This window comes from Xiphophorus couchianus, chromosome 2 (genome assembly GCF_001444195.1).
Source record: "Xiphophorus couchianus chromosome 2, X_couchianus-1.0, whole genome shotgun sequence".
Classification (NCBI taxonomy): Eukaryota; Metazoa; Chordata; class Actinopteri; order Cyprinodontiformes; family Poeciliidae; genus Xiphophorus; species Xiphophorus couchianus.
Window position 1 is genome coordinate 19986920 of NC_040229.1, and position 14436 is coordinate 20001355.

Below are 14436 nucleotides of genomic sequence, written 5' to 3' on the forward strand. Positions count from 1 at the left end.
GACTTTTAGATGTTACCCTGCTGGAAATTAAACTTTCATCCCTGTTTCACATTGTTTAGAGCCTCTGTCAGGTTTTCTTTCGGAAGTGTCCTGTGTTTAACTGTATCATCCCCACCAGTTTCTCTGTGAGTTTGGTGTCTTCAGAATGATTCATGGTGTTGGTTTCCCACCACACAGTGTTTTGCATGTGGTCTAACAAGTTAAATTCTGGTCTCTCAGGACCAGAGCGCCTTCAGGGACTTTTTATAGATTTCTTTGAATAATATCTTTGCTCAGTGCACAACTAATGGCCACTACCAAGAGACTTTTGGCTTCGAGTTTGATTATTGCTCTACTTGCCTGAAATTACATGTCTCAGCCTTTCTGAAGTTGTGGAATATTTTATATTTTTGGCATAATGTTGGCAGTGGCATATTGTTTTATGATGTAAGCCGTTCAATGTCACTTTATTCCCAACCTGTCTGGCGTGTTCCTTGGTCTTCACGATGCAACGTCCTCTTAACAAATATCTCCTGCCTTCACAGCCCCACAAAGATAAAACTATTTACAGCCAACCTTTCTTTTGCTGATTTGGTGATTTTTGAAAGCAATTTGGTTGAACTTATATCATTTGGGATCCTAGGAGTAAAAATCGGTAATAGAAAAATGGTTTCCAATTTTTTACATTTTTTTCTTTGTATAAAACATAAATAGAAAATGTGTTTTCTTTCTTTTGCCTCTCAATTGTGCAATATGTTGTGTTGGTCAATCACATAAAATCCAGATAAAATACATTGAAGTTTATGGTTACAACTTCTTCCAAGCTCTTCTCCCAAAATGTCAAACACATTACTTTTACTCAATTGCAATCCAAAGCGTCTTTTCAGTGCTTATCTTGCATTAAACACTCTGTGGTATCTAAAATAAGATCTATTCTCCAGCTACATTATGTCTGTGGGTCCCCCAGCCATACACCCATTTAAGCTTTGTTACATTAACTGCTGTAGTGGAGTTCCTGCACACTTCTGCCTAATAAATAATTCATGTAGCCAAGCTGAAAGAAGGGAGCCCAAAATAAATATCAACACTGACATGGCAACTTTTTGCTGCAGGCTTTGTGTATTTCTCTCTTCTTTTGCTTCTTCCACTCCGTATTACTGTCTCAGACAAACTTTTGGTATGTAAACCTGGGAATGTTTACTGTTTTCTGATCTTGACCCTTCTTTCACACCAAAAAAAGTTATATATATATTTTTTGGCCACTGTTTGCCTGTAGAAACACTAGAATTGTTTTTCTGTTTCCTTCTGCTGTCTGGCTGGGAGATAACCATTTGTCTGATTGTGAGAGACAGGGATACTCCCCAGCAGTTACACTGCACTCAGATAATCTGTTACACAAGTCTACCCTTTCCTTTTCTCCCCCCACTTACTCTTCATTTGTCAGCCAATCTGTCTGTCTTTCCTGCCGGTTTCCTCTCCTCCATCTTGTCCTCTGATAGAGGCTGCCATTCATCACACAGCCACATCTGTGAGGTGTCAGTACTCTTTGATAAATGACTCTGATGAAAGAATGCCAAATGAGTGAGGTAAACGAAAAATCAGGGTAATTATTAGAAAAGACCCATTTTCGGCTCCCTGCTGTTTTTTTTTTTTTGTTTGTGTTGCTTTGCACTTAACAGAATGCTCTGCTGTGAAAATTAAATAATTGGGGTTGGGGAAACTATTCTGGAAGACTTATAGGATTTTTGTTTGTTTGTTTGCTTAGTAGCATTGCGGATCAGTTATCTTTTTCCTCTTTCAAATTACACTTTGTTGAAGGGTATTTATCTATTTCAGCATCTATGAGTGTCTTGAGAAGCGATTTATAAATGAAATGTATTATTACATGTTACAAACTGATTTTTTTCCCCTTTTTGCTGACTGCCTCAACTGATTCTCTGCTTCCTTGCTTCCTCAGGGTGCCCTGCCGTTCGATGATGACAACCTAAGGAATCTTCTGGAGAAAGTGAAGTTGGGAGTGTTTCACATGCCACATTTTATTCCTCCAGACTGTCAGAACCTTCTGCGTGGCATGATTGAAGTAGACGCATCCAAAAGACTAACGGTCAGTTTCAGAGGCTCAAAGGCAGAGCAGTGATTATTTTTGTGTTTTTGTATTTTCTTTATTAGCCAGTTTCAATTTGGCAAATTTGTGTTAATCCATGGAAGTTACCAGTTTGTGGAAGGACTATTCCTTTAACATTACATTAGTTGCTAGATTATAACTACAATTTTCAATGTGTTTTAAGATTTTGTGATATACTGACACAAATTAGTGCATAATCTAGAAGTTAAAAGAAAAGGTTGCATTGTTTACCAAATGGCTCTACATATTCAGTTCAGAAAATTGTGGTGTTCATTTGTATTTAACAAACTGAGTCTGTGTGGAACCACCTTTTACTGCAGCGGCCTGTAACATATTGCTTAAAAACAATATGTTATGATCTAAATATGATCTAAAAACACAGCGGTGGCTGTGGTCTTCCTGGTAGGTGAACAGTTTCCCTAGTTTTTTTTGATGATTAACAATTCCTTCCACTTTTCCTGTCCATGTTTGAGCAAAGCATCTCTAAAGATTACAATGTTTCAAAGTGAGAAATGTGTATTTGGTGCTTTTTTGCCATCTCTAGCATTTTGTGTCCCAAAAAGTAAAGTATGTGTTTCATCTGACCAGAACGCCTTTTTGCACATCGCCACTTTGGCTGCACACCGTAAAATGAAGCAGCGGCTTTTTATACACATTCTGCATGCACACACCCTCTCGAGGCGCTCTGGTATCTTTATGAATCAGTGCAACAGTTTTCATCCTCGTGCCTGTGAGGAAATGTGGTGACACCGCAGTTGGTAAATGTTGCTGCTTCATTTCCTTTTGCCGTAGCTTATCTTTCACATTGTCAGAATAACTTCAAGAACGATGACAGCATTTTACAGCAAATAAAAAATTTAATACTGTATTTTAAAAAAGGTATATTCTATTTGCAAGTATTTTAGCTACATGAGGTAAAAAAAACAAAACACAGCTCTTTATTATGCTGTATACACACTGTTTTGCTTATTCTCATCTCCCCTCTCTCAGATGAGGGCAGGTCACCCTGAGATCCCTGGATATGCCCACCAGAAAACAGCAGTGTCCTCGATAAAGGGTTACACTAAGACCAAACTGCTGGGAGAGAATATGGTATCTGTCTGCTCCCCGCTCCTAGCTCCAAACGGAGCTCAGAGGATGTGTTGTAACCTCACAGAATGTCAAATAGCTTTTCAGAGTGAGAATCCTTAAAGATAAGTGGTGAGCACCACCACAAGAGGCAAGAACACCCAAGGGCAGACAGCGAAACAAGAGGGGGTCTGAGGTTATTTGGCGAGGGCTTGTTTATTCTTTATTTTCTTCCTGAAAGTTTGATGGATCCACTTACAGGATAATTATACAACTGTCTGTTCGCTTTGGTTAATTAGATTTTGCTTGTTGATGCATGAAAGATCACATCTCACAAACCAAAGGTTCCACAACAATAAAAACTTTCTCAACTTTCTCTCTGTGGTTAGTCATCCAGAAACCAGTGGATATTACGATTGTCTTGTGCTCTCTAGTCGAAGTACACAGTACGTCATTAAAACAGCTAATCATCCCAGACAGAAAATGGCCCCATGTGGAAGACACACTTTAAAGGTTGCAAGAACTAGAGTAAATGAAGTCATCGTTTTGTGTGTCAGGTCAGATAACTTAAACTCGAATCACATGATTTGGTGTTCAGACATTAATAGGACCATTTAAAAATGTCTAAGCGCCGAATTGTTACAGAATCTCTTCCTGAAATAGAGTAATACTGCTCTTCATGTTCTGTCATTAAAGTTATCTGATGGGAAAAAAAGAAGTTTGAATAATGATCTAATATTGATCTTTGCAACATGAGGGGGGGAAATTAATTTAGATTTGAAGCTTTTTGGCAGGGGCTGAAATGCAGCTTGTGTACAAGGAGAAGCCTAATTTATCACACACATTCCCTTTTCTCTGTTTGGACAACAACTAGAGAACTTTTGTCACAGTGGTGCTGGTGTCAGTGAGTAATATGTCCATATTGCTTTCTGTAGCCATTAAAATATCAGTATGAATATTTGTTATTATCCTATTTTCTTGTTCAATAGATAAGTTCTTCTTAAAGCATGAGAAAGACACAATAGAAATTTGACAGAAACGTGAGCTCATTGAACGCTGATGTTTAGACCACTTTACTCTCGTCTACCTATTTTTCCTGAAGGCAGACAAGTATTTCTTCACAGAGAGAAAACTGCTAAGGTTTGACAACACCTCACCTAAAACATAGCTTTATCATTTTGTTCTAAAGATATATTTGTCAGTTTTGAATAGTTTTATGTTTTGAGTCAACTAAAACTACTGTAAACCCTTTTGGGACGAATATCATCCTAAAAGATTGAAAGCACTGAAACACTGAACAACTGCTCTGAAAATGAGACACAACAAGTCTCTTTTTTTAGCTGGAGTAACCACTTTTACTCCAGTTTTCTTTTAGAACCTCATGCCTAATTTCCTATCCAAGCCAACCAAGCAAAAAACAAATAATAATAATCAAATTTCTAAAACGGCAAAAACTAAAGAATTCTTATACTTTTTCACAGCACTGTACACAACCATATAGGCTTTGCCTCAGTATGTAATGATCATGTGCAGTTAATGGTAGTTTTTACTTCAGACCACATTAGTGCGCATCATATCACCGTCCTGCCTCCAGGCCCCCAATAAAATGCAGCGAGAGTAGGTCACCCACTGGCCTGTATCTGATAGCCAGGATATCTCTGTCGATACCATGACCTCTGCGGACGCAGACACCAGTCACTGAAACTCACTAACCAGCCTGAAAGCCTCTCTGAATTGCTCTAATATCTCACACAGTCATTTATCAGTACTGCCACACAGAGGTAGGTACTGTGGGATGTGGGGACGATCAAGACATTGATGGAGACATATACACATGAACTCTGAATGAGTGACAATAATTAGACTTGCTCTGTGCATCTCCTGTGGTTCTACAACAGCAGCATGAGGAAATTAAAAAGTCCCAGCAGTGACATTGATCTTGTTTCTGTCTGTGGCTTGTTGAAGAAAGGAGGAGTCATTGAGGCAGACATCTTCCTTTGTTGCCCTTTGGCTTGCTGTTTCTGCCTCTCTTTGCTTTTGGCTCTTTAGCAATCTACATCAGTAGCGCGATTAAGAGGGGAAGCAAATCTTCTAAAACTTTAGAGAAATGGAAAAAGAATGACGATGGAAGATTCTTCTCCAGACCGGAACATTGTCAGGATCAGCAGTGTGTGTGTTTTAAGCTCAGTTGTGTCCTCTCTTCCTCATTCATGGCTCAACCTCTCTTCATCTCTCTTTATATCTATATGATTTTTTTTCCTTGTGCCTACTTTTTAAAAGTACATTAACTATGAAATTTTGTTTCTCTGCAATATTAGGGTTAGGGGGACATAACTAACACTGTGTAACCTCTCCCTTCTTCTCAATTCTGACCCCACACCTGATTATTTTTATCATGAGACAATGTCACAAGAATTTAATTGTACACTAATGTCTTTTTTTCTTTTCTTTTTTTTACAGTTAGAAAAAATCCAGAAGCACTCATGGTACATGTAAGTTCTCATCCTTTAACCAGGTTTTTACGCCCCAATTTCATCCTTCGTTAGACTATTCTGCACCTGAAGGCAGCTTCCGTATGAAAAATGACCGAGCTTCAGCTATGTACACAAGAGTACATTTATGCAGGGCATGACTTCACTCTCGGGGACATGGGGGTAAATTGGTAGCGCATGAAAGGAAATTTGAAGCATATGGTCAAGTGAACAAGGAGAAAGCCTGAGGGAACATGCTGGGATGTGGAAACTAAACCAGTCTAACCTAAGTTTGCCCTATTGTTTGATATTAAAAGTACAATATATCCACTGTAATAGTATAAATCATAAAATAACATTTAGAGAACTCTTGTTCATAAATGAATGCATATTTCATTTCTGAAAATATGATTTACACTAATAAAAAAAGAAACTTGCATAATGAGAATTTCTGCAGCTACCTAATTGAACTGAATGATTTAGTTTTAGGACAAACTTTTGTTAGTTGAAATGAAGAATCACTGAAAAAAAGTAAAAGTTCTCTGAGCTCCTTATCTTTGATTGCTGGATTTTATGCAAACAACTAGAATGTTAAAAAAAGAAACAAGAGCCAAGAGTTGACAGGAAATTGCCCTAGTAAGAGTTTTGTCAGTGCAGACGTTCACTTTCTTTCTGTCTGCTCATTCTAGTACATTTCAGGTGACTAGTCTGAATGAAATAAATCGTACAATTATATGAATCATGAATCATTTATCACGACAGTTTCAGTCAAAATATATGATTAAATTGCTGTGAACAATCCATATGTCTCTTTGAGTAAAGACTGTTGCTTTTTATGCAGGTTTTCCATTTGAATAAATGATTCATTAATTTGCCTTAGTTTATTTGGACTGAAATAATTGAAGTTCCACTCAGGATTTTTGATTCCCATAATGACACAAGTAACTTAGGATTAAGCACTTGTTGATGCTAGCTACTTACTTAGTTTATGAAACTACTGTGTAGTCTATAATGTAGTCTTGTAACCTGTACATTAAACAATAGGCAGTAAGAAGAATGTGCTGCATGACCGAAGACCACATGACTCTCATGAAAGAGTGAATATCTCTCCATTTTGGCCCTTATTAGGACATCAATGCCAACTTTTATTAAAATATTTACATCTACTAAGCAAGTTGTAACACCTTTTCCTTCTTAATCTTAAATTAAACGTTAATAAGATTCAGAATGTATATTTCTTAATTAGCCTTAAGGACAAATAGGATAAAACAGTGTTTTCTTACCTACAGCGACAGGGTAGACTAAATGGGAATATTTATTTCAGCCACTGAGACTTGTGATTTGGCTTGGACTTGTCCCCTCGATGACTTAAGACTTTACTTTGACTCGAGAAACATTACATGTAAACATGGTTTGGTGAAAAAAGGAGTGACTGTCTCATTATGCAAGTACATTTTATATAAACACTGTGAAATGGTAGAAAGGGAAGTTAGTTAAGGCATTAATTTAGATCTCCTTCACAAGTTCACTGCATAGAGATAACAGAGGACGTGTTATTTTAATAGCTGCCGATGGGGTTTCTGCTTCAGTGAACTCACCAGATGAAAAATAATAGATTCAGGAAAGAAGTAATGAGGAGCATATTGAGTCAAATCTGTCTAAATGTCTGTGTATTGGCATGTTTGTAGAAAAGAAGACAGTATTTCTCATTGTGTTTTGTCGGAATTGAGAACTAAAACGGAAATCTTCTGGAAAATGGTGTCGGCATAATTTCGCCTTTCTTGTTAAGGCCTGCCTGCATTCTCCCTCGAGACAGGCAGAGAAAAGATGGGGAAAAGTGACATATCTGGGTGTTTTAGGGGAATTGCATAATAATGTGGAAGCTAAGTTTGTAAAGTGAGCATCACTGAGAAAGGCAGCCTCCATATCTCGACAGAATGAGTCGCATACTTGTCAAATGAGCAGGATTACCCATGTACTTATGTGGAAAAACTGCAAATTTTGGAGAAATATCTTAATTAGCAAAATGATCAGCTGTGCAAGAAATGGATATGAAAATCTTAACATATTGCATTTTTATTTGTACAATCGTAAAGGAATATCATAAATGCTTTTATAAGTGAAAATTGACTCACACACACACAAGAAACTGACCATAAGCTTATTTGTTGTTTTGTTTGTTTCTTTGTTTTTTGCATTATTAGTGGTGGCAAAAATGAACCCGAGCCAGAGCAGCCTGTGCCCAGAAAGGTAACAATCCGCAGCCTGCCTTCTGCAGACGACATCGACCCAGACGTACTGGACAGCATGCACTCCCTGGGCTGCTTCAGAGACAAAAACAAGCTCCTGAAAGACCTGCTCTCAGATGAGTGAGTGGATGGAGGTTCATAAGGGAGGGATCTATAGTTGATGAGTGTGGTCTTGGGTCCTGCTTGCACACTCAGCTTCGGTTTTTCCCTGGCTCTTACAAAATCTTGTGAAACTGTCGCTTCATATGTGAGAGACCATGGATCACTAAACTGTTAGCACACGGTGTTTACGTTACTTGCTGCTGGATACTTCTTTTCCAAACTTGTCATGGTTTGCACTACAGACTCGTTTTTGAGATGCCCTGCTACTGCCAGCCTGTTTTTAAAAAAAATATTTTTCTTTTGTGAAAATGCATTTCGATTCATGTCTGCTGTAAATATGAGCCCACTACTCTTTCAGTTCTTTATTTGGCCCATCCCTCCTCTTTTAATGCTAAACTGTAACTGCTCTCTCACTATGCTTTTGCGCCAACTCCTCCATTTGCTTCCTTTCTCCTGGGAAAATTTTGTAATTGTGCTGCATGGGAGGAAAATCTGTGGTCTCCATTTCCCTTCCCCTGCTTCATTTTAGCTGAAGTTGCAGGTCCTTGTCTCTTTGCCTCCCACCGCTTTCCAATCTGTCTTTATTATAGAGGCCTATTCCCTGGGTATTTTGCATAGAGAGTGCAGCACAGAGGCTAAAGACATTAGGTTTTCTGATTTGCAAAGAAAGTAAAGGTCGAACTTGTGATCTTTTCATACTTTCATTGGACTCGATGGCTACCAGCACACACTGTATGTTGACATAAGGCTGAGCATGCTAAAGAAAATATATGTATACTATGATATGAATGCTTAATCATCTGTAAAACTAAACTTTTATTTTAAAGATGAAAATAATTTATCATCTATTTTACTGTGCACACAAAAAAAGATTAAAGGACATTAATCATAGTGATGGGATTTGTACTTTAATCTCACATTTATTTATTTAAACTGCTAACATTTCAGTCAGATAATGGGGACGATTGAAGACACTTTCAAGGCAATTTTGTTTTACATCTGTTAAAAAAGTTTAGTAGTTGGCTTTCTTTTTACTTGAACTGTTACCCCTGTGCAGTGAAAACCAAGAGAAGATGATTTACTTCTTGTTACTTGACCGTAAGGAGAGGTACCCCAGTCAAGAGGATCAGAACCTTCCTCCTCGCAACGAGATTGGTGAGCAAAGATTTGTTTTGTTATAGCCTTGTGAAAGTGAAACTAACCCCCTTGTGAAAGCATAACTTTGCTCCAGACAACCTTTGGAAAAAAAATCCTCTAAAGTGGGCGTAGAGACAGAGAGACGCAACACAGCTATATGTGGGAATAAGAGGAGGGTTAGGGTTGTAGTCAGGACAAAAGAAGCACTGTTGCTAACTTTGTCATTATAGTTATCATCTTTCCAGACATATCTAGTGACAAATTCTGAAAAAATAAATAAATAAAAACAAGAGACAAATCTAGTGACTGTTCTTTTCCGTGTTGTTAAGGAGACCCATTCCACTCGCTACTTGAACTCTTGGCTCACCATCAGACGCCATGTGTCAAAATTAGATGGTTTTATACCCCAAAAAAGTGCTGCATGACATGAAGCTGCACCATGTGGTGTAAAGTTTTAAACAATAGGAGAATTCAACTGCTTTGATCTAAAGGTGCCAGCATTGAGACAGTTTTTATGCCAACTAATGCATAAATAAATTTAAACAAAAATGTTAAAATTCACTCTGAAACATAAAGATAGAAAAACCATAAGTAATCTATTTAAAAAGCTTTTCTGCAAAAGAAAGGTAATTTGGGGATTAGTTAAACTTTAAAGAAAACAGTACAAAGTTTTGGATTTATTTTTCTAATGAAAATGTTGTATGGCAAATGAACTGCCATGCAGCATTTTACAGTGGGTGAACCCTAACCCTTATCAAAAACTCAAGTACTTCCAAGTGCTCTGAATGACTTAAGGTGGGCCTGCCTGCTCTAGTAAAGCTGACCAAAATCTGACCAGTTAATTTACAGAGAAAATGTTCAGACAATACTGTGCCCATCAGGAAAAAACTGTTTTACATGCAGGTTTCTTTGGAAGCACAATTATTTTTAGCTTACGACGACTGTCAGAATTTGGAACCTATAAATAAGTCCATGTTATTTTTATGTGTTTATGCAATACCAATTTTGAAACAGAGGGTTTTTTTTCAAACAGATCAAACTAATTTACATAATTTAAAAAAAAAAAAATTCTTACTCATGAATGCTTTTTGTGGCTCAACCAACCTGCCGTGTTTTCCTCCACCAGAAGAAATTGGTTCAGCTCCGGCTCACGCAGCGTTAGATTGGCTCTTCGATAAACAGATGAAAAGAGCTTTTTGTTTATTGAAAATGAATTACTCTCTCAATGAAAAACACTGGCTTTAAATAGAACGGATCAACAGGGTTTTCAAAAAGCTGTCGTCTGATTTAGGTCAAACATTATCTGATGAAATAAAATTGGTGCATCACATCAAGGAGTTGATTTTTAGGCATTGAAGTCTGAGCAGGGATGGTGATGCTCTCCTTAAATTCCCTCTTTGGTTAGTTTCTGACAACAGTGTGTTCGTATCTGCTACGATACGCTGACATTTTGATAAATGGACTCCTCCTTCAGTGAATATGATACAGTCGATACAGTGGCCATTAGTTCAAGGGCTGGAAGGAAACCATTACTTATTCTCTATTAGTTAGAATGTCAATGTGTGAACAGCACTAAAAATCAGTCAAACGCTTCCATTTACACAAGCCATATGCAAAACTGCTCATTACTTGCACTGATTTTGTGCTTTTTTAGCATTTTCTTATTCTGCTTGACACAGATCCTCCAAAGAAGCGGGTTGACTCTCCAATGTTGAACCGTCATGGGAAGAGGAGGCCAGAGAGGAAGTCCATGGAGGTTCTGAGTGTCACTGACGGTGGTTCACCAGTACCAGCCAGAAGAGCCATCGACATGACACAACATGGACAGAGGTATGCATGCTGTAATCGCTATGTTTTGAAATGAAGGTGCCTCTCAGTAAAGTCATTATATTTCAGTAATTCAAAAAGTGAAACTCATTCATCACAAATTATTTCTTATCTTTTTGATGATCATGGCTTACAGCTGATGAAAATCCCATCTTTTGTTTCTCAGAAAATTAAAATATTACATAAAACCTAGCAAAAAAGATTTTTTCTTATTTTAAAAATATTGTCATATATTGTGAACAAAATCATGGTGAGGGCTGGTTATTTGAAATTCAAAACGTTATGGCAAAACCCCAACTACTTTCAAAGTGCATGAAGACAAACAAAAATCTAATTAGATGAGGAGTGCAACAACACTTTCAGCACAGAGAAACATGGTCCTTAAAGGACAGCTGTTAATAAAACTACTAGTCACAAAAAGGGCTAACCACAAACTGTAATTGTTCAAAGTGCCTGACCCAGTTATATTAATGGAAAGTTAAGCGAAAGGATAGAGACAGTGTGATAGAGAAAGCTGCACCATCAACAGAAAAACTAAACAAGCCCCATTAGAAACATTTGGAAAAGATGGAGTCTGAGCTTGTATTCAGGATGTGTTACAACTAACACATTCCTTTTCAGACCACTCCTGAGCCAAAGACAACATCAGAAATATTGTCTTTGGCTCAGAACTAAGAAGAAAATGGACTGGACTACTTCTCAGTGGTAGTCCACTCTTTCAGATGAAAGTAAATTTAGCTTTGTATTTGGAAGTCAAGGCCATCATGCTACACTGCTTTTATGCAGCAAGTTATGCCAAAGAAGCACTGACAGAATATTAAGTTGATATCTTTTTCGAATGTCAGCTTCTTTTCGGTAAGCTGACATCTCTTTTAAAAAACAACAAACAAAATTTTATGTTGGTTTTATTTAACATTCTAGGTGAATTTTGGGTTTTCATTCACTTGTAAGTCCTAATTAACATTCATAAAAATAAAAGTTTGAAAATGTAATTTGTAATGAACCCATATATCATATAAATTTCACTTTTTGAATGGCTTTATAGAAATAAATTACCTTTTTGATTTATTTGGTGAGTTACACCAAATACACACGCCTCTCTTTCTGAGTGTTCTGTTTGTCTGGGGATTCCTGCTGCCCAGTTTATGTTTAAGCTACTCTGACAGTGAGTTTGCAGCCGTGTCAAAAAACTGCACTGCAAACTTAAACATAAACAGAGACTGACTCTCTGCTCACTTTTTCTTCTGTCTCATCATAGTAACTCAGTGTACAGTAAAAGCTTGGATATTCCTGACGCCAGAACAAAATGCAGCAAAGAAGAAAGGTACTCACTTGCCTTCACTTCCACATGCTCCCCCGTCCCCGCACTCGCTCCATGCCCCCGCCACGCAAGGGCAGGAAAAAAGATGCAGAGATCCTGTGTGTTGAAGGGACAGGCTTTAAAGTTCTGTTTTAATTTGTGGCTGCTTATCGAAAACAATGAGGACGTAATTTTTTTTATAAAGTTCAGCTCCTAATTAATTTAGTTTTAAAAACTGAAGATCGGTGCACATTTAGAATTCAGAGGCACAGTATCAACAGCCCCACTTGTTCCGGCATTAACTCAATTATCTCTTCTCCTGATAATCAGTTCTGCCATAATGTGTCCTACTTTCTCTCGATGCAGAACATTTCTCCATTTTGCTATTTTGGAAATGCTGAAGTCATGCCAGGAGCGCACTCCCACGAGGCTGAGCACTCTGATTTAAAAATTCGTTTCCACGTCTTATTTCAACAGCGAATGTATCATCACGTCACACATTTGTGCTCACAGGCAGTGACATTTGTAACAGCAGGGAAGATTGCATCAGAGTGAGAGATAACATAAAACTGGTGAATGTTAGTGGGACCAGTAGAGCACCGGGAAAGGCTGATGTGGTGACATCATTGCAAAACAGGCACATTTAATTCATAAGTCTGTTGTTCGTTCACCAAATGTGAGATGTGTTGGACTCATTTTGAAGGTTTTAAATCCATTTTAATAACTTTCATTTTTATGGGGGAAAAAAAGTCTTTCCTTTGGTGGCTTTGAATTTAAGATTCTTCTTCTTCTGTTATATCAACTCCTTCCCATTCCTTTCCTTCAGGCGTTTCCAGAAATATCTGGTTTTCATTTGAATTAGTTAGGGAACTGCTTTATTCAGCTTTTAGCCCTGACTCGACTGTTTCAGTGCGCACCTAGATTGCTGGAATTTTGCCCTGATTTATTTAAGCGTTAATGATTCCTGTACCACAACCTTGCAAAAGCATTTTTTTTCCCTTAAAATTGTTCACACTGAGTCACAACACAGTGACAATTATATTTCATTTCGATTATGTGGGGCAGAAAAACACAATCCAGAGCATAACTTTGAAGTGGAAGAACATCTTAAACAAAAACTTTAATTTAGTGTCTTAGATTTTAACCTCAGCAAAATGTAGTGAACAAATAATATAATGAAAACAATGGAACACTGCTGATAGGTCAGGTTTAAAGTTATAGAGAAGTCTAAAGCAGAATTATCTGAAATGTACATTCAAAGTGCAGAATGTGTCAAAACTTGAGAACTAGATGTTGTTAGAAGTTTTCTATCTAATCTGACTATTTTTTACTTATTTTACAAAGAATAAGCAACATTTTCAGTTCCCAGAAAACCTGGAGATATGTACACCATGTTCCAAATTATTATGCAAATTAGATTTAAGTGTCTTAAAGATTACATTTTTGTTGTGCTATTAAATTTATAGATGGTATTGTGTGTCAGGGCTCTTTGAATCACTGTAATTAATTTCAGAGAGCTGGGTTGATTAGTTTGTCTGGTAAACTCAATTAAAGGAAACCTACTTAGGAAGGATGTTTCTTATTATTAAGCAGGCCACAGGTTTCAAGCAATATGGGAAAGAGAAAATAATCTCTCTGCTGACGAAAATCATCAGATAGTGTAGTGCCGTATGACAAGGTATGAAAACATTAGATATTTAATGAAAACTGAAGCGTTATCATCGTACTGTGAAGAGATTTGTGGCTGATTCAGAACAAAGATGGGTTTGTCCAGATAAAGGCATAATGAGGAAGGTTTCTGTTAGACAAATTCATAGGATTAAGAGAACAGCTGTTAAAATGCCCTTAAAAAACAGCAAAGAGTTATTTGAAGCTGCTAGTGCCTCTAGAACCTCAAGGTGGAAGATCTTCCAGAGGCTTGCGGTGCATAAACCTAGTATTGAGAAAAAAAAGACTACTAGGATTATAGCAAACAAATCCTTCTAACTCCTGACCAGCTTTTTTGCATGTTTTCACTTGTTTTGTGAACATTTTTATTTAATTATGAGATCCAATTCTTTAAGGTTAAAAGGCCTTCTTGCCATTATATTAACTTCTTCATATGTCTCTAACACAGTCTAATTGTAACTCAGGTGGAGAAAGCACACATTAATATTAATTCTAGTCAGAAGAAACTTG

At 37.3% G+C, this 14436-nt stretch overlaps 1 protein-coding gene across 3 annotated transcripts in view; it reads left to right on the forward strand.

Moving 5' to 3' along the window:
• Positions 1–14436, forward strand: part of brsk2a (BR serine/threonine kinase 2a) — a 196017-nt gene that overhangs the window by 163235 nt on the left and 18346 nt on the right. For 2 of the 3 annotated variants that reach the window (XM_028003052.1, XM_028003032.1), the window contains exons 8-13: positions 1937–2083; positions 5633–5664; positions 7848–8012; positions 9052–9149; positions 10811–10961; positions 12217–12282. In XM_028003052.1, the coding sequence (XP_027858853.1) occupies positions 1937–2083; positions 5633–5664; positions 7848–8012; positions 9052–9149; positions 10811–10961; positions 12217–12282 (659 nt within the window). The remainder of the gene's footprint in view (positions 1–1936; positions 2084–5632; positions 5665–7847; positions 8013–9051; positions 9150–10810; positions 10962–12216; positions 12283–14436) is intronic. The other variant, XM_028003043.1, reaches the window with a different exon arrangement.